The 24,939-nt window shown below is 43.3% G+C and overlaps 3 protein-coding genes across 4 annotated transcripts in view; 2 read left to right on the top strand and 1 right to left on the bottom strand.

Annotated features, from left to right (window-relative positions):
* On the top strand, nucleotides 1-4,165 carry arsa (arylsulfatase A). Its single transcript, XM_085779446.1, has 8 exons — nucleotides 1-256; nucleotides 993-1,233; nucleotides 1,328-1,546; nucleotides 1,745-1,914; nucleotides 2,134-2,258; nucleotides 2,357-2,484; nucleotides 2,584-2,686; nucleotides 2,790-4,165. Exons 1-8 carry the CDS (start codon nucleotides 24-26, stop codon nucleotides 3,083-3,085), a joined length of 1,515 nt encoding a protein of 504 aa, XP_085635572.1. The 5' UTR covers nucleotides 1-23; the 3' UTR covers nucleotides 3,086-4,165.
* mapk8ip2 (mitogen-activated protein kinase 8 interacting protein 2) overlaps nucleotides 3,514-24,939 on the bottom strand; it is a 27,155-nt gene continuing 5,729 nt past the window's right edge. Inside the window, exons 2-14 of one of the 2 annotated variants that reach the window (XM_085779444.1) lie at nucleotides 17,849-17,954; nucleotides 12,659-12,898; nucleotides 12,473-12,551; nucleotides 11,983-12,186; nucleotides 9,394-11,611; nucleotides 8,914-9,122; nucleotides 8,355-8,430; nucleotides 7,444-7,616; nucleotides 7,241-7,350; nucleotides 7,030-7,152; nucleotides 6,824-6,894; nucleotides 6,635-6,733; nucleotides 3,514-6,132 (exon numbers count right to left, since the gene is read on the bottom strand). In XM_085779444.1, the coding sequence (XP_085635570.1) occupies nucleotides 6,060-6,132; nucleotides 6,635-6,733; nucleotides 6,824-6,894; nucleotides 7,030-7,152; nucleotides 7,241-7,350; nucleotides 7,444-7,616; nucleotides 8,355-8,430; nucleotides 8,914-9,122; nucleotides 9,394-11,611; nucleotides 11,983-12,186; nucleotides 12,473-12,551; nucleotides 12,659-12,898; nucleotides 17,849-17,954 (3,781 nt within the window). In that variant the 3' untranslated portion in view covers nucleotides 3,514-6,059. The remainder of the gene's footprint in view (nucleotides 6,133-6,634; nucleotides 6,734-6,823; nucleotides 6,895-7,029; nucleotides 7,153-7,240; nucleotides 7,351-7,443; nucleotides 7,617-8,354; nucleotides 8,431-8,913; nucleotides 9,123-9,393; nucleotides 11,612-11,982; nucleotides 12,187-12,472; nucleotides 12,552-12,658; nucleotides 12,899-17,848; nucleotides 17,955-24,939) is intronic. The other variant, XM_085779445.1, reaches the window with a different exon arrangement.
* Nucleotides 20,416-23,208, top strand: LOC146985951 (gastricsin-like). Its single transcript, XM_085779442.1, has 9 exons — nucleotides 20,416-20,563; nucleotides 20,676-20,820; nucleotides 20,935-21,052; nucleotides 21,410-21,528; nucleotides 21,950-22,149; nucleotides 22,246-22,362; nucleotides 22,492-22,639; nucleotides 22,789-22,887; nucleotides 23,013-23,208. Exons 1-9 carry the CDS (start codon nucleotides 20,508-20,510, stop codon nucleotides 23,166-23,168), a joined length of 1,158 nt encoding a protein of 385 aa, XP_085635568.1. The 5' UTR covers nucleotides 20,416-20,507; the 3' UTR covers nucleotides 23,169-23,208.

A 24,939-nucleotide genomic window follows, 5' to 3' on the forward strand; every position in this document is an offset into this window, starting at 1 on the left:
ACTCTCATGTCAGACGGTGCAGGATGGGTCGCACCTGCCTCCTCCTCCTCCTCCTCCTCCTGAACCTTTGTCAGTTCGGCTCCTGCGCGGCTTCTCCGCCGAACTTCGTCCTGTTGTTCGCAGATGATTTGGGTTTCGGGGATTTGGGCTGTTACGGACACCCGACCTCCCTCACCCCCAACCTGGACCGGCTGGCTGCGGGAGGACTCCGCTTCACCGACTTCTACTGCACCAGCCCCGTCTGCAGCCCGTCCAGGTAACTTACCGTCTGTAACACACGCACACACAGACGACTGGCCGAATTAAACCTGTATGAGTGAGAGGAAGAGGAACAGATCAATACTGTTGAAAATATGCTACACTTGGCAAAGTCATTAATCAGTTAAAAAAAAAAAAAAAGTCTAAATATCTATACAACCAAAGATAAGAACTCTAAGTTGATTAACAGACACTATTAACCCTGTCTTTAATTTGCTGTGTCTTTCCATTGTCAGGTCAGGAAGGACACAGAGAACTAGAAAATGCATTTTCTGAAGAAAATGTGTGTGAATGTTAAAAGCAAAAAAAAAAGAAGCTAAAGATAAGATAAACTGAATCCAAGAGGTGAATGGTTTTAAAAGGGATAAAAGCAGTAAAGATTGTAAGATTGATTTACATTAAATAGTGTATGTGTGTGTGGCTTACTTTTCAGTTTAGTAGCCTACAACAGATTTGTGCAGTTTTTCACTTGAGGGAGGAGCTAAACATGAATTATGGTGTTTCAGTGAGAAATGAGGAAATATGACCATTTAGCAGTTAGCAGCACTGACAAGGAAGTCTGCGACAGACACTGATAGACTTCACAATGCTCAGTGCTGCATCATTGAACAGAATCACTGTCGGTTTCAGTCTCTATAAAGCTTAATATTGAAATCACACCCCCCTGGTTCACACACATTATGCACATTTCTCCTACTACCTGACACACTCATTCAGTAACATTGGCTTTTCAGGGCCTCCTTGTTGACGGGCCGCTATCAGACCCGCTCAGGCATCTACCCCGGGGTATTGTACCCAGGCTCGGTTGGCGGTCTGCCTCTGAATGAGACCACCATCGCTGAGGTCTTGAAACCTCAGGGTTATGCCACCGCTGCTATAGGAAAGTGGCACCTGGGAGTCGGAGCCAATGGGATGTTTCTTCCGACCAAACAGGGCTTTGACCAGTACCTGGGAATCCCCTACTCTCATGACATGGTCAGTGTGATTGAGTATTTAAGTGATATTTTCTGTAAACTCTATTGTAATATTACAATAATAATATTTTCTGTCTCCCTGTCCTTTCCCCCAGGGCCCCTGTTGGAACCTGACTTGTTTTCCTCCAGATGTTAAGTGTTTCGGACTGTGTGATGTCGGCACTGTAAAGGTCCCGCTGATGCACAATGACGTCATCAAGCAGCAACCTGTCAATTTCCTAGACCTGGAAAAGGCTTACAGTGACTTTGCAACTGACTTCATCACCGCATCGGCTAAGAAAAAACAGCCTTTCTTCCTTTATTATCCTTCACATGTAAGCAACAAATTCACTGTGTGATAGTTAGAGCACTTCCCAAACCATCAAAATAACACTTACAAAATGTTTTAAAATAAAAAATGTGTCCAAGTTAGGTTTTCAAAGCAAGAAAGTCTGCAATGTATTTGATGGATTACAGTAACTCAGTGCAATAAATGTAGTAAATACTTCACATTCTTCTGCCTCCTCCTCTAGCACACCCACTACCCCCAGTATGCAGGTCCAGGGGCAGCAGGGAAGTCTTTAAGGGGCCCATTTGGAGATGCTCTGCTGGAGTTTGACAGCACTATAGGAAACCTGCTGACGACCCTGGAGAAGACAGGAGTGATCAACAACACACTGGTTTTCTTCACTTCAGACAACGGGTTGGATTTTCATATACAAAAGAACAATTTAAGGACTGTGTCTGCAGTTTATCATGACTTTCTTGTAGTTCTAGCACAGTTGTGAGTTTATCCTCTGCTCAAAGGGCAATCATCATATCTTTGTCCTCTTTTACATGGTGATTTATGGCCTTCTTGTGATAACATATTATTTATTGACTATTTTTCTAATGGGGTGTTGTCTCTTGTCTCTGTGCGTAGACCTGAGCTAATGCGAATGTCCCGAGGGGGTAACTCTGGCCCTCTGAAATGTGGGAAGGGCACCACGTATGAGGGGGGCATGAGAGAGCCGGCCATCGCCTACTGGCCAGGGACCATCAAGCCAGGTCAGGATGGCCTTCTTGTCCTAGCTGAGTGACCACAGCCCCTCAGTCAGCAGTGAAAAAGTCCAGACTGGTTGATGCCACTCTCTTCCTCTCTTCAGGTGTAACCCACGAGCTGGCCAGCACTCTAGATATCCTCCCCACCATGGCAGGACTTGCAGGAGCCAAACTGCCTCAGGTGATGCTGGATGGTGTTGATATGACAGGAATCCTCTTTGACCATGGAAAGGTAGTGGCTTCAAACCTCACACATGTTTGTGGATATCGGAATATTGTAAAAAACAAAATGGGTGTATTGATTTTTGTCTTTTTCATCCTTGTTTTGCAGAGCAAAAGGCAGACGATGATCTTCTACCCCACAGATCCTAGTACAATGTATGGCCTGTTTGCTCTCAGGCTTGGGAAGTACAAGGCCCACTTCTACACACGAGGTACAGTAGGCTTTATGTGCATGAGATCCATCAGAATAACATAATCTGACACTGATCTGAGGTGGTGGACTGACCCCTGGTTGTTCATGTTTTTGCTCATCAGGTGCTACCCACAGTGGTACCACCCCAGACCAAGACTGCCCAGTGTTTGCAGTTCTCAAGCCCCATGACCCCCCTTTGATTTTCGACCTGGAAGCTGACCCCTCTGAGCACTACCCTCTCCCCCTGGTGGGAAGACCTGACCTCCAAGCCCTGGTGCAGCAGATCAAGAAAGTCAAGGAGCAGTTTGAGGCCTCCATGGTGTTTGGTGAGAGCCAGGTATCAAAGGGAACAGACCCAGACCTGGAGCCTTGCTGCAATCCTCAATGCAGCCCCAAGCCCAGCTGCTGCCAGTGTTGAAGGGGCAGAGTTTCACATCTGCTAATGAAGACACAAGACTGGAGGTACTGCACTGCTTTTACCCTAAAATCCCTCCATGAATTCTCAACATGTGATGCTGATTTTGTAATTATGCATTGCTACTTTCTTGTGAAAAGTGAACTTTTCAGTACCACTCATACTGAAAAGTAATATCGCACAATCTTAATTCCTCAGTGAGGAGATGATTTTCTTGATTTTAATACTTTACTACATTCAATTAATACTGTGCTGTATATTTTCTGACTTGAATACATGTTTTATGAATTGATTCATTTGTAATTTCCACTCCTACATGTTCATGATGATAAAGATTTTAATAAATATATGAATTGATACATGAAGTCATTTTGCAGCCCATTTCAATCACATAAACAGTCATAGATGTGAACAATAATGACAACAATACGTTTTGGACATCAAGCATATATTTTATTCATAAGACAAGGCAGAGTGATTTTTTTTGTCATTTTTTCTTGGTTTTTCCCTTGAATTTTACAAGTCCTTGTTTTTAAACATACAAGATAGGATATGTTTGTTCTGTCACATACTGTTTTGCTCTAGGTATACAGTGAAGAATCTTGTTAATGTAATAAAGTCAAAAGTTTGGTTTAACTGTTAATGTATGTCTCAGCGGCTATATGGGACTAGATCATCCTCAGAGGTTGTTTTTGTGTAGCTGAGAGGAAAGAAGGATTTTTAACTAGGCTGTAACGAGATAGAAAAACATAATCAGAAGCAAATAGATACAGATCAGAGATGGGTCACATTGTCGGAGCTCATAGGCGATTACTATAATCGGCAAGACGCAGTAATAGCTTTTCCAGTGGCAGCTGACTCAGTCACTATTCAGCTCTAACAGCAGATTGGTCAGTAGTCTGGTGGGTGTGTAACACACTAATGATGTCACATCTCACAAATGTGCCCTAAATGTGCTGCTGAAGCCTGTTTGTAGAGAGTTATGAAGTTGGCAGGAACCCAGATGTCACCTGTGTGACAGATACTGAGATAACACCTTGTGTAGAAACATAACACACTGAAATAAAATTATTGCAGATCACAGATATTTATGTGTTTTTTCTTTTCCTTCAGGGGTTTTTGTCAGGTTGTGATCATTTTTTTAATTTCTTTTTAATCAATGTACATATTTATTTCAGTAACATACTCAACATAAAGGACACAGCACTATCTTAGATTCGCTATTGTATATACATGATCTAACTGACAGCGATACATATGTAGATAACACCCCACCCTCCTCCTGCCATATCAATGTTCAGTGCACTTTTAACATTGAAATCCTGCAGATCTGAGGTGTTTGTTTGTTCCAGTGGGCTGTGACTGAAAGCAGCAGAACGAGACGCTAAACAGTGTCTGTGAGAACGATGAGAGTGGTGAGGACTGAGGAGTTGTAAACCTCAGAGTCTGAAATTTCAGGTACCAGTGGACTGCGGTGATGACATCATCATTTAAATATACCCCCTCCTGTAATGTAAGGTGCTAGAAAGTAAGCTATGATATATGCCACAATAACCCTAGAGTAGGTTATTGTGTAACATGTGAATGAGGCTTTGACCTTTAACCAGGCTAAGAGCAATAAATAAATTAATATGGGAAGATGAGGCCAACCCTTTGTCCATAGTTTAAAAAACAAGATCAAAGTCTAACCATTTACATAACTATAAAACCTCCTTTTGAATGCTTTATTAAAGGTTTGATTCCATTGTGATACCAGGGCCAAGCATAATAGCAGGACACTCACTTACACAGTAGGCACACTACCATGGAGCATTACTGACACATGGCTACAGGTCAATCTAGTCGTTCCTTTTCCCTCATTGAAACCCCCCAAGTCAAAAGAAAATGGAGACTAGGATGTCACTGAAAACCAGAGTTAAACAGTCAGAGGTGTGAGAATATGGCTTTTCAGAGGGCCTTTGCTTTCTTTGACCTGAAAGTCACATCAATCATTGCAAAGCATACAGTGATGCACAGTTTTTAACAGTTGAATGATTTCCCATGAAAGCTCCCCCCACGGTGAAGGTCAGCAAACTGTGCATTTTTTTGAGGACTGGACAAAAGTAAAATGGTTCTGTCATATCATCCAAATGTGCTGACAGTTGCTGCACCGAATCCAAGCTGAATACAATATCTGCAGGGCTAATGACATTCAAAGTTCATTCCAAGTCATTGCTGCTGTTTCTAAAATCTTATTTGCCTGCAATTTACTCTCGTCAGAGTGACTCATTATTACCCACAACAGAAACTCCTCCTTCAGTCTCAGCTGTGTGTTTCTTAATTAGTGTGGATGAGGCGCCTGTATGTCTACTTTCTATACATGTATTTACAACACACACTACGTCTTGTACGCAACACAGGGGTAAGCTCAGACCAAGGACAGTTCACTGCACTCTCTCTACTTTGCTCCAATGCCACTATCAGTAGAAATCAAATTAGCATTTTGTCAATAATATTGAACAAATACATATTTACAGTTAATTAAACGCCAGCCTCTTGATTCTACACCATTCCTGTACTGATTGTTGAGCTGCTTGCCATTCATTTAGATATGTGTATTTCTTGGTGTGTCTGTGTGCATTAACCCTACTAGCCATGCATTGAAAAGTGAAACAGCTGTAGTAGGTATATTGTTTTCATTTCAAAAGAGGAACCTTTAAATAAATAGGTGCTCAGCGTCTTAGTTTTATATCATAGAAAAAGATAAAAGAAACAGGCAATCGATCCATCAAGGGGATGGAAACAAACAAAGAGAGAGAGATGGATGAAATCAGTCAAATGCCTAGCATACTGTAGAAATGAAGATCCCAGTTTTAGAGGGACACAGAGGGGTAGTTTACAATGGAGAGGAGACCCCACTGACAGTGCCCTCTGGTGGCAAACTTGATGAATATACACAAGCTGTAGAGGAAGAAGGCGGTCGTCATGGCAACACTTCTTACTCTAGGTAGATGTCCTCAGTGGGGCAGGCGTACTCCAGATGTTCCTGGTAGTACTCTTGGAAGGCTCGTCTGCGGAAAAGACGGAGAAGTGCAAGACTTAAGATCCACCTAACAGCTTTTTAAAAGACAGAACCACTCAAAGGAAAATTAAAGAGGGGTAACAATGATCTGCACTTGTTGTGGGTTCTGCGCCACAGACGGGATGGATGAAAGGGTTCAGCCTGTCCCAAACTCTGCTGCCTGCCAGTCAACTATCTGCTTCAAATCCAGCCTTACACACATGCACACAGGCAAATTAAAGACTACAATATTAGATAAATGTGAATCCTACTTTCTTACAGCTACAGATGACAGTGATTGATAATGAAGATGTGGTTTAAAACCTAAATGTGATGTATAGCTGGTTAGTGTTATTTTCTTTTAAGCATCTTGGCAAACAATGTGCACTTACAGTTTAGGTGGAGTGTGTATATATGAATTCAGACATGGTTTATAGTATAAAAACAATGTCCCATGGTATGCACTTGATGTAGAGACCTTTATATAATATTGAAATAAAATTTGGACTCACCCAACACACTCTGCTACAGGTCTCATGGACTCTTGGGAAACAAACACGTGGCAAGCAAATCTGTTCAGCATTGGGTGCTTAGTGATGAAGCCAAAGTAGCTGCACAGGGATGAAAACAATATGATGCAATCAGTCAGACGGTACACTGTACACTGATATCATCGGGGCGAGGGATCGGTATTTGTTTACCAGTTGTTCCTCGGATGGCATCCACAGAAGGAGATGTTCTTCATCTGGAAGAAGTGACTACATCTGTCATACTAAAGATAGCAGGATGCAAAGAGAGGGATTAATTAAATTCAGTTGTTGTGATGATTCAGCAGTAGGAATATTATTATCGCAAATAAATGACTGATTGATAGCTTCTCAAATTCACTCATTTGATTTGCCCATACCTCATCTAGGGTGTCGTATTCATCCTCCAGGCTCATGATCAGTTTCACTCCTTGCAAACTAATCTCCAGCTCACACAAAGAGGGAGGTCGCACATGTACTGTCCGTTTCCTCGATATTGCAATCTAAACAGAAAACATTCAATTTAAAATGAACGTGCTTTCACGATGCAAATTGTGTGTGCACAGCATTGTGTCATTGTGCTTTGTTTACCTTCTGCATGGCAGCACAGAGAATACCATTGCCTTGGTGATAAGGTACCTCAACAGACCCCAAAAACTGAACGCCGAAAGTCTCGATCCACGCTGGATTTCTTTTCATTCCTACGTGATGTGCAGAATTACATACACAATGTGTGATTCTCCTGAGATTCACAGTGAAACAGGTGAAAAGACAGTTGGTGCATCTCCACTCACCCAACAATTCTTTAGACTGGCCTATGACCTCATGGGCATAAAAGGCAGGGAAGATGCCTCTCTCCCCTGTCCGCATGTTATAGCCTCTGTACCAGTAGTCATCCTCTTCTTCCTCCACGTATAAAGGATCATCCACATCCAGCTCCAGCTCATCTGAATGTCTGGGAATGAACCTGCAGAGGGCAGTAGAGAGAGTGATGGGAGAAAAAAAAAGAAAAAAGAAAGCCATCTCTGTGAAACCTTGTGTCCTTAAATGGTATCCTTGCAGCTGAGCATCCTATAGACTGAGGTTTATTTGATCAGGAAGCATCTGTTTGGGTTTCAGGTTACTCCCAGTGGGGAGCTGAGAGAGAGAGAGAGGGAGGGAGGGAGCAGTAAAGAAACAGCTGACTGAGGAAGGTGGTGGGGCGGACAAAGGAGGCAGACAAAGAGCTTTAAATGTGGAGACATGATTACTGAAAGTGGGCTGTGGTAAAGCAGATACATAATTACGCATGCACAAAATGTACACACAGAAATGGGAGGATGCAGCTTTCTGTCTCGCTATCACACACACACACAAACACAGGTGGTACTGATCTTATTATGACTTGCTACCCTGCAGGTCTCATATCATCTGGCCTCCTCCCTCTAAACATTATTAGTAATTCACTTTTGCCGAATGATCCCAACAGCACACTGAAAGCCATGCCACCTTGAAGAAATATTGTTTTGTTTATACATGCAAGGACTTTTCCCCTGATGCCAAATAGTAATTGGAAAAATTAGCGCAATTGACATTCACAACACCATCCTGTTTCTACACTCAGTGAAAACAACAATAATCTGTTAAAAGATAGCTGTAGATTACATAGGTTACATAACTCCCAATGTTCCTGTTGTTGAAAATGCACTGTAGGACGCCATCTTACCTGTAGACTGCTCTGTGTGTCTGGTCCCTCTCCTCCCCATTGATCGTACAGGAGAAAAGTCCAAAGGATTCTGTGCCTGTGTGGCAAACAGGCAACAGTTAACCTTAGGTCTTAAGTCTTAAATGTCCTGAAACTATAACCTAAATGTCCAAAACAATATGTTGTTATATGTTGAGGCATCATTTCTCATGTAAACTTCCTAGAGAAATAGTAAATGAAAGCTAATTCTTCGTAATGAACCTTTCATTATGCAAATCACCCTTCATTAGAGATATAAATCTGGCAGAGAGAGCACTGATTGATGATGGGTGTACTGGGAAGCACAGTCTTCCCGTAGGTCTTGAGTCGGCTCCCTGCCAAATTTGGAACACATGATAATGCATCATGCTGACAGCAATGAGTTAAATCCTGTTACAGTGTATTCATCCTAAGGGCCATGAAGGGATACGTTTAGCCATAATGCTGCTGGACTATAACATGTAGGGCGCATCACTTCACCCCACAGTTTCAAAAGTATGTTTCCCAAATTACCAGTAGAATAGTCTTGTGTGTGACTTACTGGAGGAGCGGGAGGTGCTGTTGACAAACACATTGAGGAACTTCTTGGAGAAAGGGAGGTCAGCCTCTGGGGAGGAGTCCTCAGAGGAACTGAGGAGCTCTGGCCTCACCTCCTCATCATCCCGACCGTAGCCCTCCTCACCTGTTCCCAAAGGTTCTTCGTCACATAGCGTGGAGAGCTCACTGTCATCACTCAGAACAGAGGTGCACCTGCGAAGACAAGATGTTAGATCTCAGATTAGAGGTAGATACCCACAAATAGGAAAAACCGCTGGGGGGAATGCAGAGAAGGAAGACAACTTTGAAAAAAGCATAAACACTATTCATACAGTATTATGTAATAGTAGTATAACTAGCTTTATACTGACATAAAGAAGCTGTGTCATCATATATCACTGGAAGGATTATGCAAACCATATTCAATTATCACTGCTCATCTTGAACACAGATTAGTGTTACAGTATCTGTTGCCTCAACATACCTTCTAAGGCTCACTAGTTCCAATGTAGTATTTTCATCCACCACTAGTGTGTACTTCATGGAGTCATAGGCCAGTCCTTCATCTTCATTTGGTTGCCTTAGAGCCAGTTCCTTCTCACACAGTGGGAGGTCGTGTTCAGATATGGGATGGTCTTGCACACTGGTATCAATGGGTGGTGAACTGTCAAGCTCCAAATCACTACCCCTGTAGGACTCCTTCCTCAAGCCCCCCATGAATGGATACGAGTCCCCATCGTCCTCCTCCTCGTCATTGTCTGTGGAGTAGGTAAGGCTAAAGCAGCGGTTGGTCTGGGTGGTGGGGATGTCCAGTGTCAGGCTGTGTTTGACCTCGGTGATGCGCTCGAGAGAGGCCGAGGAACGGCTCGTTGGCCTTGGCTCAGTCTCTCGACCTTCGTCCTTGTCGCTGATCACGCTCTCGCTCAGGCTTGGTGAGTCCAGATCCTTCCTCCCCTCCATCATCATCAAATCGTTATTAGGCTCTTCGTCTTCCTCTTGTCTCCTGCCATTCTTTACTTGTTTGTCTGTGAAGTTCTTCTCAGAGTCTTTAGTGGTATACAAAGAATTATAATCTGTGTCTGCACAGCGCTCTAAAATCAGAGGGGCAATGTTGTCACCAGTAGGGTTGTTCATATAGAGACAAGGACCTCCTTCGTTTGAAGACTCCACACCCGTCCTTTCCCCGGGGTCCATACTGTCCATTCTGTACCCATCACCCTCCTTCTCTTCTTCCTCTGATCCCTCCATCCCTGATTTCTTCTCCTGCTCATCATCATTAAAGCCGTCTGCCTCTCCAATGTCTGATGATGGTGAGATAGTGTCTGACACAGACACCTTCCTCTTGAAGCACTCCTCGGGACAACTGATTGGGTATGAGCCCTCGGAGATCATCCTGTTAACCAAGTTGCTGAGCAGCCAGGGTGAGTCTGAGTTCTCACTCAGGTCATCTTCACTTTCTGACTCTGAGTCTCCCTCACTTGTTCCATCGTAATCATCTGCACTTGGCATTAGCCTGGGTCCCACCGGCAGGTAGAAGGAGCGTTTGAAGCTCTCTAGACTGTGGTCTGGTTCTATCTGGAGCACCATCTGTCTGGACAGACTGTCCTCACAGCACTGAGCCGGCGGCAAAGTCTCATCTGGGTCAGCCTGGTGCTCGCAGGACAGCTCATCATCCACATTATGAAGCCCCATCAGAGCTTGACCGTCATCATAGGGCTCAGGAGGCAAGATGGGTGAGTCAACAGGGGATGGCGTAGCAATAGTGGGTGAGGGTAGAGGAGAGGGAGATGGTAGAGGAGATCCTTCTTTGATTGGGTCAGGTTGGCCCAGAAATAGAGACGCTTTCAGTCCAACGATACCGCTGTCCTGCTCTAGCTCTGTATCTGGATCCAGCTCCTGGTCTGATGTAGGCGAGCTGGCCTCTTCAATGGAGTTGGTGAGATGAGATGAGCGTCCACTGCTACTGTCATCACTGGTCAGGTCCAGCTCTGTCTCTGAGATAGAGGAGATCATGTTGGACACTACAGGACCTCCACAGGCAAACGCTGCCTCCAGCTCTCCTTCAATGTCAGAGTCAGAGCCCGGAGAGCTCAGGTCCTTGTCCTGGTCTGAAGTTATGTAACCCCGCTGGTTCATATCAGCTATCCCTGGATCAGAGGATGGAGAGGTGGAGTCATTAGCTGCTGCCTCCACAGCAGACGTTACTAGAGCATCTGAACTGTTGGACTGAGCATCTGAGCGGCTGGTGGACACATAGCTGGAGAAGGAAGCAAGCTCGGAGGGTTCAATGCAGGGGAATTCGATGTATGATGACTGGTTCTCCTTGCACACCATATCGTAGGTTTCCTTACACATGAACTCCACTTCAAAGTCCTTATCCAGCTCCTCATCAGACAAGGGTGTGTCTGCACCATCGTTGACTCCCATGGGTGCAGTAGATGACAAACAGCGACTGGTTGCATCTGGGTCTGGGTCATTTTCTGGCTCCAAACCGGACTCGCTGGTGATCGTGTAGGTGTCAGTGGCACGCCTGTTTGAATGTTTGTGATTGTGGTCACTGTTTAGGTCATGGTCCACCTCTGTGTCCGAACACTGGGAATGCTCGTCTATGGAGGGTACTCTGGTCGAATGGATTGAAGGGTCAGTTTTTGACTCGGTGACATCACCAGGGCATGGGTGGGACTTATGTTGACCAAAAGAGCCTAAAAAGACACAAAAGGGGTGGAGAAACAGAAAGGACATGAGAAGTATATCGTGTAGAAAGTGCAAGGAGAGAGGACACAGGTCAGAGTACTTGTGGAAGCTAGAACAACTTGGACAATTAAAAAGCAAAGAGAAAAAGAACGAACACCAAAATACAAGGTGAGGGATGAACAGGTTCAGCGAACTGAAAAGTGAGACACTACTCTGATTCCCTGGGACATATTGCTTTGTACAGCATAATGAAGTTTTGCTGAGCTTTTATATCACTCAACAAGTCAAACCCACGTCACAACACTTCATCTCACAACACGACACGACACGGATGTTAATGGAATGAGCCCTAAGCTAGCTGGGCTGGCCTTCTTGTTACCGTATTCGGGCCTCTCCCGCCTGTTGCCCTCCATGTCGCAGAGGAGGGGCCTGTGAGGGGACTGGGGGTTCCCACCCTCCCCTGCCTGTTTTGGTGGAGTACCTTTGCTCTGAGACCCTGGTGCCTGGGAAACTGGAGAGGCTGGACACTGGCCTGTCACATGGCTACCATCCTCCAGACATGTGTGGGTTGGAGACAGACGGCCTGGAGGTAGAGTAGATTGTAAATGATTTATTTTTATTTACGATTGTATTTTATGTTAATTGAAATTAATTTGAAGAAGCAGGACATTTGTGAATTTTTAAGGGTGAATGAGCTGTCCAAAATGATACATTTATTATGTCAAATGTTTGAATATTAACCAAAATCTGTTGTACCATCTTGAGTGGAGTAGCATTTGTAGTGGACAAACAAATGAATGCAAATGGAAATGAAAACATATCCACACTGTCTAGTACTCCTAATTTATTCTAGCTGGTCATGTACTTACCCTGTGAGGCAGGGTTGCGTAAGGAGTCCTGCCAGCTTCCCTTCTTTGGGGACAGACTGCTGTTGTTGTTCAGAGAATCCTAATAAGAGAAGCGAGGAGGACATTTAACAAGCTTATACATAACTGCTATGAAGACGAAGACTAAACGCTGTGCATTATAAGTATCCGCCGCTTCGGTCTGCTTACCTGCGACACAGCAGTGGTGAGGTTCAGCGTGGTGGGTCTGCTCTTTAGAGTGCCAAGAGTCGGGGAGAGAGGAGGGGAGGCAGAGGGAGATGGGGGCGCGTCAGGGTCGACCTCCTCATCGTCTTCCTCTTCCTCCTCATCATCCTCGTCTTCGTCATCGATCATCTCAAACTCTTGGAAGTCGTCCTGGAAGGAGCAGACTGGGTGGTGCAAGTCATTCTTCTCCAGAATGAGGGAATCCTGGCCACAGGAAGAAAAAAAAAACATAAGAGAGGGTTAGTGATGGGGACATGCGATAATGCTCTATTTACACACAGTAGCCATATTTCAGATGATAGATGCACTACAGTAATCAAAGCATCGTCTGTTTTGACAGCACAGGCGAAACTATCATGTAGTACACAAACAGAGGGGGAGAAAAATCCAGCTTCCACAGCACACTACTTCCTTTTTCATTTAATACTTTTGCCAAGAACAAGCCTGTCTGAGAGATGAAAAGGACTGAGAGAGCACAGATGGACAGCATGCAGCAAATGTTCTTTGATTACACAGAGAGCGTGTGCAAAATAAAAACGTGCACATACTCTCAACACTGTAATGGGTAACTCTACGTATGTTAACAGCCACAGCACACTCTGCTGCCATGTTCTTTATGCATGCTCAGGTTCTGTGTGTGTGAACCCAGTGTGTGTGTAGGTAAGACAGAGAGGAGGAGGAATGAAACCAGAGTGGATCAATCCAACATCTCTCAGGTTTCAGATGGTTTACTGGAAAGTGGTGCATTAGATGATTTGGAGGTTTAATTGACCACACCTCCATAAACGTGTGTGTTGCCATGGAGCATTTACGTTTGCCAAAAGCAAGGCATGTTGATTTGAGGTCGACAGAGTTCAGCAGACTGTTTGTTCTGAATACACTCTCTGATGATGTTTAAATATTAAATCCAATGATAAATAATAATAATTAGTTACAAGAGTATTGAAAATATCCCAAATTCCCCCATCGTTTTCACAGACAGACTGTGTGGCCACCACCACATTAGTATTTTCTGATCATCTCTTCCATTGTTTGACTTTATTTGACCATGCAAACACCGGGATTGATTTATTGGGTTTGCAGTTTGAACAGCGCTGCACTTTCTCTCCGCCCCTCAGCGCAGTCTTTTTAATGGCTGAATCAAAGCTAACCCTCTCACTCATCCACCACCCACAATTCTGCTGACGCCTGGTGCATCCACTTTATGCCACAGCAACAAAAATCAACGCTCAATCTGTTACCCCGAGAGTACCCATGAATATGCAGCAGACTTATAACTTATTAACATACCTATTTTTTTCTGTGATTTAGCTGTGAAGAAATGTTTTTGAATTGGTGCATTGGTGGAACAGACAATTATCAGTAAATGATATGATATGAATTCTCAGCTGCCAACAACCTACTGTCGGGATTCACCACGCTGTTTCCCCACACTACGCCATCACTGAGGATATGTGACATATAGCTGCATTACAGAGTAAAAGCCCCAAGATCCATCAATGAGGTTGTGAAAATGCCACATCTGCCTGGGAGAATAATCTGCACTGTCAGGAGACATCCTATAGTGAGGCTGACTGACAGAGCAGGCGGGCAGGCTTAAAGAAAGAGAGAGAACTATAAATAAGAGTTGTGTGCTGGCGAGAATCGATCCCCATGGTCTCCAGTTCCCAAGGACATCCAGCCCCGTGACTGTCCCTCCTCTGTCACCCAGCAGACTTATGCAAGCATGCTCTGCTGCTGGTGGCAGGGGGAAGTGTTGTGAATGAAATGAACCCTCTTACACACTCACAAGCATTGGAGAGCACAAATGCAGCTAATGTAAATTCAATTAGGAATCAGAGGTAAAAGGTAAAATGCTGTTCCTTGTATCATACACAGACACGTAATACCTACATTAAACTGTGCAGATAAATATTTATATATCTTTTAAACAGCTCATTTATGAAGTAGTTTCTGCTCTTCAACCCCAGCTCGATTAGAGTTAGTCAGAAAAGAGATATCACTAAAGGAAAAAAAAGAAGGAAAAGAAAGATGAAGGCAAAGCAGCTTTTTCATCTCTAATTAGCAGAGCGCTGGCTTGTTCAGCATGGCTAATTCTATACCTCCTGTCTGCTGCACATGCAAAGACCGTGAGATGGCAGCTCTGCTATACAGCACTGCCCTCAGCAGTGGAGGGATCAGAGGTCTCTGGTTTAACTGTGGGACCATCTTGCTTAATGAGCTGACCAGCTGACAGAGGCAGCACTGGACAGATGAGAGAAACTGAGGACAGGATCCTCAAGCGTGCATTGGCTGCACGGCCTCGTGAATGAAGAGGACACTGGGGACTCGTAAATCTCAGCAAAGAGAAGTGAAGGCTGGTAATTAAGCAGCATTTTAAAATCTAACAGGCAGTGGGTCAACAGAAGACAAAAGAGCCACTGACATCAAGCATCCTCGCAAACTAATGCTGGGCCGCTGACTGACATGGTGCTTCTCAATTAATGCAAATGTACTGGAGAGCCTCAATGCTTTTTACTTCTTTTAATTGGGAGGCTGTGTAATCAGTCTATAATATCATTATCCCCTGCACCATTGTGCTCCATTTAAACCCACAAATTCATCATAGAACCACAGTTGTTGCACTTAGCAATAAATACACATAAGAAATGAGAAAAACAACCTTGCAAAACACTCATTTGCACAAATGCGTATATAAATTGTGTCTCTCTGTGGGTGCATGCGCTACCTAAGCCTGATTTACCAAATATAGCTTGTAATGTGGGTTAGCTTTATACCGGAATGATTAGTCTCCCATTAATGGAGACCACCCAGTGAGTGACGACCTCCATCTACCAGTGTTTCTGTACATTTCCACATTTTCAACTCAGAGTGATGCCACAGCTGAGACACAGACACCGTTCGCTGTCACATACTGAATTATGCATGTGCTCATGGTATTCAGTCAGGGCTCTGGAGAGACCGAAGAAACAGAGGAGATGAGGCAGAGGCAACAGGATGTGTGTGTGTATATGTGTATATAAGACTCAAAGAGAAAAAAAGGGAAGGACTCCCCTTTGTTGTGTTCTCTCTGCTTGTTAGGTCTTTTTTTTAAAATTAAAGGTCAAGGCAAAACAAAAAACAAACCACACGTGTAAAAACACGTTGTCAAACTGAATCCCTAATGACATCACAGATAGTAGAAAAGGACAGTCTGAGCCAGAACTGCTAAAGCATTTGGCATTTGGCCAGAAATGCCCATTTCCTCTGAGACAGAAAATCTGACATTAATAAAAGAAAATTTAAAAAAAAACTCATAAATGATCTTTGATTACATGCCATCAGCTGCAGATGACAGAATTAGCTATTTATTTTCCTCTTGAGCGTGTCTATTTGTTTTTGTTCACATGTGCATAAGTCCTGCTGTCATAAAAACTAAGTTCTGATCTAAAGGGTTTTGCAGATTAAGACCTGAACCCCATAACAAATTAGAATTAATCAGAGCTGGGGATTGGGGCCGGAGGATAATCTCACTGTTTAGATTGGCTGTTCCTCCAAAACATCAAAGACATGCTGCCCAATATTACCAAATCATACTGACATAAAAACCAAAAGCCTCTCTCTTCATCAGCAGAGTGGTGCACGAGGGAGGACAAGTGCTGCTGCTGATGAGCTGACAAATGTCACAAACCCTCCTGATGCAAGCAAAATCAAACACCATGTGAAATACCCTCCACATGAAATACTCTGTCCCCTCTACACATAAGAGAGGGCAGCTGGGTGTGTGTCCTATCCATCCCATGTCAGCAACATTACTTCCTCCAGGCAATAATGTAAAATAACAAGGACTGACACTCTTGTTTGTGAAGTGAGCAGTCAGGGCCTTTGTTGTTGTGTGGAGAAAGAGGGCGGGGAATGGATGCATGGTTTACTACTGTATGACCTCTCTGGCATGATAAGAAAAACACATCTTTCCTCTAAAGTATTTCTCTCTGTGGGGGTTCTCCTCACGCAAAACCCTGCTTTGTTACAAAAGGGCTTTGCTGGCTATCCATAATGTGTTTTGTTGGTGGATTAAAGTGGAGGACGCTAAAATATCTAGCACAGATTTATACCGAGAGCTTAAACCTCAAAACCAACCATCCCTGAGCTCAAATCACTCTGGCAGAGAGGAGCGAAAGAGAGAAAGTTAGGGAAGGAAAAGCTTTATGGGGGAGAGGGAGAGGAGAGGTAGCAGAGAACAGGAGAGCAGGGAATATCTGAGCTCTGTCTCTGAGCAACACTCTGCATAGCAGAGAGGGAAGGGAAGACATATGGGAGGGAGGGGTGGGGAGAGATGGAGGGAGGGAAGAAGGTTGTCTCTGCATAGCAGCAAACTGCACTGGGTCACCCACCCTCTGCTGCAGCTGTGGCTCCACGCCACCAGCATAAAACATTTACATCCAACAGGAAGGAGAAATAGAGAGAGAGAGAGAGAGAGAGAGAGAGAGAGAGAGAGAGAGAGAGAGAGAGAGAGAGAGAGAGAGAGAGAGAGGGTCACAATAGTTTTTAGAAACTGTGTAATTAAGGCCTAAGCTGGTCAGACATGTGGGCAGATATTGCAAATGACTCAATTATTTGCATGCACTTCATAACACAGTCACATGAATAGGAGGCTTAGTGGAAGTGCTACTTTGAATTTATATTACACATGGAGTTTGTTGAATGTATTGCTCTTTGCTCAGATCCAGTTTGCATGATGTTGGAGGATTATCTGAGTACATGGAGAGCACTTCAGCTGTTTCCACTATAACACAGCCATGCATCATCTTGTCCCTCATATGAGGCTAATACTGCGATGCTGGTAAGCTAAGTAGCCTGAAGATAAAAATCTTAAGTTACAGAGTTTCTTATATAAGATGTCCATATGCTAATGAGCAGTTCTCAACACTAAATGATTGCTCTTGTCGCTGTTAATCAACTATGAAGCTGAAAGTAGTCGCCCATAGAAACATGGCGAGACAACAGATGGGCAGTTTTTCTATGGAATCATTGCCCATAATATTCAGCAAACAAAAGGCTTTTTCCAAAGACTGTTTCACACTTATAACTACTTTTACAGACACGATGCAGTTGACAGTGCAGTTGGGTAAACTATCAGTAAAATTGAACAAGATAAAAACAAAAAAACCTCACCTTCTCATATGGATCAGAGTCGTAGTTGAGTCCAATCCCACAGTCATCTGTAATTTCAGAGAGATCTTCATCATCAAACTCCTCCAGGCTGATGTCGTGGGCTGGCCTGAAAATACATGGAGACAACATTTTCACTTGTCATAAAAAAAAGACGAACATTGGTATCTGCAATATGGCTGTTTCATCGGTGAGAGCTCCAGAGGGGAATTTCTCATTGATTTATGCCCACACACTGACCCTGTTCTGAGGGAAACCTGTGCTAACTCATCGCCTGTCACAAGTTACCTGGGTCTCAGTCTCATACACATGACACAGGCAGCCATGTAAACACTCACATCCTCTGTCTTCCCTTATACTGTGCCAGGGTAACAGGGCGTGACACGTCAGTGGAGCTGAATAAAAACAGTACAGAAAGTACTGGAATAAAATGGCAACATTTCAGATTAAGTTTAAACAGAGCTGGAAGTGATTTCTGTGATGTTGTGTCTCACTTCAGGGGATGTCACAAGAACTGATAATTTAGATAGTGCCCAAAGTCACTGTCTAAATCCGGAAAATGTGCAGGTTTATCTGCTGTACCGTCAGCGCCGATGGCTGATGTGATTCTTCTAAGATTGACAAGTACCATATTTGATGTTGACTACCAACCATCCCAGTTCCACATTCAAATAGGAGAAAAGAAGAAGGCAGCACAGCGAACAATAACAACAGCAAATGCAGGTACAGCAACATTATGACTGGTGAATGGAGACATTTTGCATTAGAGCCAATCATCAGGGAAAAGTTTGTGACAACCAAATACCACAATCAACAGCTCATCATGTTTGTGCTCTAAAATGTTTCTACTACTGTGTGTAAATAACAGTATTTGGCATCGGTTGTAGCAAAACTTCGCACACAATATTCATAATGGCTAACGGTAACTTGTTTAGGCTAATGTAGCAACAGCTACAGCTATTATCTGGGTCCTGACAACATTATCAGGCTATTACCATCTAGTCTGTAAAAAAATATATGAGGCCCACTTTTTATGAATATAATTTCACGCCATGGGCCTGTCACCTGCTCCCACACTGACTATATGGGCATGTGTGGGCGAATATGCATGTGTTGTTAGCACACTGTGTGACGCAGACTCTGTTATTTCCTGCTTTTTACAGTGGTATCATATCTGGTGTCAAGTGTCATGGAATGGTGTTGGTACCAAAATTGTATCATGACATCCCTACACCATTTGTCAACTCATTGCCTACTCACAGCATCAGCATACCACGGCAAGGAAGTCTGTGTTTCTGTTGAGGGCCATGGCTTTGCAAGTTTCTTTGCTCCATTAGTTTCAGCAGGCTCTCGCTTCTACAGCAGTTGGCTTGCAATGAGTTGAGGGAAATGCTGCATTGCAGCTCTCCCCCTAAGAAGAGGACACTCCACATATTACGTATGATACAAGCTTACATCACATGTTTATATTGGGGTCCTGTCTACACAAAGTCATCGGTCCCATAGCAAATGAGGATATGCTGATGCATCTAAAAGTGAAACAGGGGGGTGATGAAAAAGTCACAGTAATCAGAGCATCCCGCTGCTACTGGTCTACTTTTTTAAGGTACAACACAGTGCTACAGAGAGAAAACACTGGAAAAGGGTAATCATGATGGAGATATTAGAAGGTAAAAGGGCAGTTTTCAACTGAATTTATATCCTATAAAGTATACGTCAGTTGCAGCTGTAGGATGTAGGAAAAGTAATCATAGAAAAAAAATCTAATTTTCCTTTTAACCACACGTCCTTGAGTTATGAAATATGAGTGCATGATGTTAGAAAAAGCAAGGACTGACAACACCCAGTATGAGCGATAGGAAGAAAAAAAAAATGTAAACAACATTAAACGTTATGATAAGTTGAACCACACAGAAAGTTTTGATAAAATTGTATATCTAAGGTGCCACTGATACTCAAATTTAGATAAAACACATTTTCCATTTGCATAAAATTTTGCAAGTTGACAACAAACCATGAAGCTTGACCTTGCTGTTGATACACAGTATTAGTAGTAGTACCTATGCTGTATCAAATCAGATAGAAATAAACTGCTGTACTAAAAATCGGATCTTGAGGGTTTACAACAGCATGCAGACAATTTTGGGGAAACCAAGATAAAGTTGTACTGCACAGAAAAAACACATTTATGATACTATGAGACAGATTTTTTATCGACAAATGCAACCAATTGCTTTTAAGTGAATTAATGTAGCATAGAATAAGCAACATTTATCTATGGTGCCTTTATAGTCATGACACAATAATAAGATTTGAAAAATTTACTTAAAGTGCCAAATTTAAACAAACATGAATTATTTATTGTCATCGCAGGATCATTCCACTGGATATACCCAACTGAATAACATCTTTAGCATATCTTTGTTGTTATTATCTTTGTTTTTTTCTGCAGTGTTTGTGGAGCATTGAATGTTAGATGTATAAATTAACTATGGTCTTCAAAGAGAAAATATCTCTGAGGGTCACCCTTTCTGAGCTGATATGACTGAAATGCTGGCAACGGTCTGGCTGATACGGGACCAAACGGTTGTATATAAACCCTGTTCAGATCCAGGCTGAGTTGTATCCATCCAAAGGCTGTGTACAGTATGCAGGAGGGATCATGAAGCGCCTTGTCACCCTTCTGGTCTGCGTGGTGCTCGCTGAGGGAATTGTCAAGTAAAGAGACAACCTTTTTGTATTTATTTGTAATGTAAAATGTCTAACTCTAACATGAAACAATATTGACTTTAAGGTCCTAAAAGTGGAATTTTCTTGCTTCTTCCTTCAGGATCCCACTGCGGAAGCACAAGTCTATGCGTGAGGCCCTGAGAGAGAAGGGGATTGAGCTGCCTTACCAGGATCCAGGCCTGAAGTACCAGCCCAGTGAGTTCACTGGTGGCTCGGCCTACATGTACATCAACAACTATGCTGATGTAAGAGACACCACTTTAACATACAGTACGCACAATTTTCATTCAAAAATATTATGTATTTTTCCTGTCATTCTGCTCCTCTCTCTCTGCAACTCAAACCACCGTGTTTCTCAGACCACCTACTATGGAGCCATCAGCATCGGGACACCCCCCCAGTCCTTCGAGGTGCTGTTTGACACCGGCTCTGCCAACCTGTGGGTAGACTCCACCTACTGTAACACTCAGGCATGCAGTGAGTACAAACCGAAAAGCTTTGCGCTACAAAAATCCCTCATCTGTCGATATCTTCAGAGCACATTGCATGTGAAGAACCACACCAGAGGATTTACAGCTGATATAGGTTCGGATACAGAGCTTTCAGTTTGTCAGCTTGTTTCCAAGAGATTAAAGAGCGTGCACACATGGGATTTAGATTTTGAGTGTAATTACAGGCGTGCCACTTAGTATTTCGGTCTTAGGGAAGCATCAGCAACTGCGTCAGTTAAAATTCAACTCGTGGTTTCTGAATTATCAAAATGTCAAAAGGCTCAAAAGGACATGTTTGTGGAAGGGAGGCTGCAGAGATAATCCAGATCTGTGCCATTTTCAGACACACACAAAAAGTTCAACCCCCAGCAGTCCTCCACCTTCAATGGCACGCGCCAGTCCTTCTATCTGCCCTATGGGGCAGGAAGTCTGTCTGGAGTCTTTGGATACGACACCGTCACTGTGAGTCAAACAAGTAACTGCTTCAGTCTAAACACTACTAGTATCTGAGTTATGACTTTCATTCAATTTCAACAGACCAGACTATAATAGACTGAGTCATAGGTACTGAGAGTATTACCAGAGAGCAGGTATTTTACTATCATCTCAATATGTGTAGCCTCCCAGCCAAAACATCCCTGACTGAAGTGTGGTCAGAACTGCATCCTGCCTCAAAGTGTCAACACACAAAGATCAGTGCAGCACTTTTCTGTTTCATGGGTCTGGAATCAAAGGGATATTTGTAATGATCTGACACTGCAGTAGAATTAATAGGTCAATCCCATTTATTTATTGACATTACAGTCTACAGTCATACTTGTTGTCACTAGGCTGAATGTGATTTGCATATCACTCATCATATCACTTGGTTTGGGGCCTGTAGGTCAGCGAGATTGTGATCAATAACCAGGAGGTTGGACTGAGCACAGACGAACCTGGTCAGAACTTTGTTGTGGCCAAGTTTGACGGCATCATGGGTTTGTCCTACCCCTCGATCTCAGCTGGTGGAGAGACCCCAGTCATGGACAACATGATGTCTCAAAACCTGCTGCGTGCTGACATGTTTGCTTTCTACCTGTCTAGGTAAAACTGACACAGAACTTTTATTTAGTTAAATGTATCAGCGGTTACTGTAATATGGCCATACAAGTGGTGCTGAGTTGTTATTGTCTGGTTTAGGGGAGGACAGCAGGACAGTGTGCTCTCTTTTGGTGGAATGGACTATAACTTGTTCCAGGGACAGATCTACTGGACCCCTGTCACCTCTCAGACATACTGGCAGATCGGCGTTCAAGGGTCTGTGCTTTTCATCATAGCAACTTTACAAATATGAAATGTGGGATTCTCTTATGATTGTTATTGAATAATTTTATGCCAAAACATTAGTACAAAAACAAAACACTAGGCTTGTCCTGTGCTCCACAGATTCCAGATCAATGGCCAGGAGACCGGCTGGTGCTCTCAGGGCTGCCAGGCTGTCGTGGATACTGGGACCTCCATGCTGACAGCCCCTGGCCAGATTCTGGGCTCCATCATGCAGGCCATCGGAGCCCAGAGGAACCAGTATGGCATGGTAAGACAAATGGACAGACAGGCAGATAGACACTCACACAAAAATGAAGCAAGCAGAGATTATTATCTGTCACCATTTAAAGGTCATTATGTCAGATTCACAAAACACGGCTGCCCATCAATCCTCTCACTTGTTGCCTTGACCTCCAGTATGAGGTGGACTGCAGCCAGGTCAACAACTTGCCAACTCTCACCTTTGTTATCAGTGGCGTTGCCTTCCCTCTGCCTCCCTCTGCTTACATCATCCAGGTAAGTTACTGCTCAGCCTCAGCATGTATCTCTGTGGGTACAAGTACCCCTCATGTACACGCTGCGTTTTTCAGTGTACATGCAATGATATGCAAATACCCATTCTCCTCTTTCCACAAAACCAGGGTGGATACAACACCTGCTCAGTGGGCATCACCCCCACCTACCTGCCCTCTCAGGATGGCGAGCCCTTGTGGATCTTTGGAGACGTGTTCCTCAGAGAGTACTACTCCGTCTATGACCGCACCAACAACCGTGTCGGCTTTGCCACAGCTGCATAAGTGCCATCCGTGTAACCTAACCTGACTGATCAGATAATAAGGTTTACACTTGTGTTCACTGCTGAAAACCTGAGGCATTGGTACATCTCAAACATCTGCCTTTTTGGACAATATGGAGATATGCAACATATTTTTCACTGTAAATTTACAGTCAAAATCTCTACTGCTGTCAATGGAACTGTATATTCATGAAAAACAGTCAGACGTTCATGAAACTGAGGGGAATAAAAGGTGAAACTACTTGGTTGTGCTTTAACATTTCATCTTTTTAAATGAGTACTCATTACCATAACAGCACAGTCCTGGGCCGAGGGACATCAAAGGGTTTTTTTCTCATTATAATTAACCTTAGACCTGTGTGCATGTCCAATTATTCTCAAACTAGTGGCAGTTTTAAATGCCATACACACTGGGACATAAAAAGGGTTTGTCCCAACATCCACAGAATTTGGCAAATTAAATAGTAGATTATTTTTGCATCCGTTGCAGTTGCAAGGCAAGGTCAATACAGCATCTGCTAAGGTGATTGCAAAACCACTAAGTGCAACCTAATTAAATTAGGGCAATTTGTGTTACTTAGCAGATACACAAGAAACGAGACATTTCAAGACTAGTCCTGAATAAGTAGACCTTATAATTGTCCTTTTCTGCCCAGCATTAAAATGCTTTCACAGTGCACCATACTGGATTTGTGTTGCCACTGGTGTCATAGCAGTGTGACAACAGATGCCAGACACTGTGTGAATAACATATGATGTAGCACAAAATGACACCAATCTCTCAGCCTGAGTGTGGTGTGTAGGTGGGACTTGGACCTCAAAACTTCTCCACGTAGATACAACAGGAAGATAGAGCCTGCTTTAACTAAACTAGGAGAAAGAAGGTCACTAATAAGCTCCTCGCCCATTTGAGCCTTCAGGGAATTGTGTTTCCGAGTATGTGTGGGTGTGATTCATGATGGAAAAACACCACATCAGTGCTGCTGTATCCAAGGCATCCTGTCACCAGTGCCCCAGTGGAACGAGGTCCATGTTTGGTTTTTTGGATGAGGGGTTAGGGGAAGTGAAGGATACAGGAGACAGGTTAGAAATCAAGAGAGTGGAGGTGGACAAGGAGAGAAGAAAATGAGAATCCTGTAACACAGTGGAAACTAGAATTCAAAAAGTACAAGTGCACAAGAGAGATACAAAATTTTAAGGAGACAAGAAGTAATGCAATCATTTTTCTATGAAATCTGACCACTGCCCCACATGTATATGTAAAAGTACATGGAGCTAATTGGATGTGGAAGACACTGATTTATACATACAGTAGTATCAATAGAAACTGTTACAGTTACAGTTCTTGATGCTGAATTAAATGTCAATTTTCATTGCTGTGAGCAACATAAACCAAATCCCATTGCTTTCCACTGTGATGGAGTGGATTCAAATACTGTGTCGAAAGCTGGATAGATAAAATAAAAAATACCAGCATGGCTACATAACACTAGCTACATTTTTATAATGTGAATGTATAGGCTCTGTAATATGTAATATAGCATTATTTTTTCATGTCTTTTTCCCCAATCCCTTTTCCAGTATCCACCATAGATTCTTATTTGGCTGTGTTTCCAGACTCCATTTTGTTTGTGTCCTCTCCTACTTAGTGTTGAAGTCATCCTGGAGCCCTGCAATGCATGTCACCACAGAGTGTGGCCCCATTTCCCCTGAACTGCAAAACCTAAGAAATGTGTGTCAGTGAAAAGCTGCAGACACAGAGTGACGCCCCA

The sequence above is a fragment of the Trachurus japonicus genome, chromosome 6 (genome assembly GCF_045865225.1).
Source record: "Trachurus japonicus isolate A0001 chromosome 6, Traja_1.0".
Taxonomy (NCBI): domain Eukaryota; kingdom Metazoa; phylum Chordata; class Actinopteri; order Carangiformes; family Carangidae; genus Trachurus; species Trachurus japonicus.

What these genes read in the sequence shown, in the direction of transcription:
- LOC146985951 (XM_085779442.1), top strand. Translation starts at nt 20,508, where the DNA reads ATGAAGCGCCTTGTCACCCTTCTGGTCTGCGTGGTGCTCGCTGAGGGA. An exon ending in TTGGATACGACACCGTCACT is followed by an intron (nt 21,529 to 21,949) that starts GTGAGTCAAACA and finishes TGGGGCCTGTAG; the next exon opens with GTCAGCGAGATTGTGATCAA. An exon ending in AGAGGAACCAGTATGGCATG is followed by an intron (nt 22,640 to 22,788) that starts GTAAGACAAATG and finishes CTTGACCTCCAG; the next exon opens with TATGAGGTGGACTGCAGCCA.
- arsa (XM_085779446.1), top strand. Translation starts at nt 24, where the DNA reads ATGGGTCGCACCTGCCTCCTCCTCCTCCTCCTCCTCCTGAACCTTTGT. An exon ending in CCCGTCTGCAGCCCGTCCAG is followed by an intron (nt 257 to 992) that starts GTAACTTACCGT and finishes TTGGCTTTTCAG; the next exon opens with GGCCTCCTTGTTGACGGGCC. An exon ending in GGCCCACTTCTACACACGAG is followed by an intron (nt 2,687 to 2,789) that starts GTACAGTAGGCT and finishes TTTGCTCATCAG; the next exon opens with GTGCTACCCACAGTGGTACC.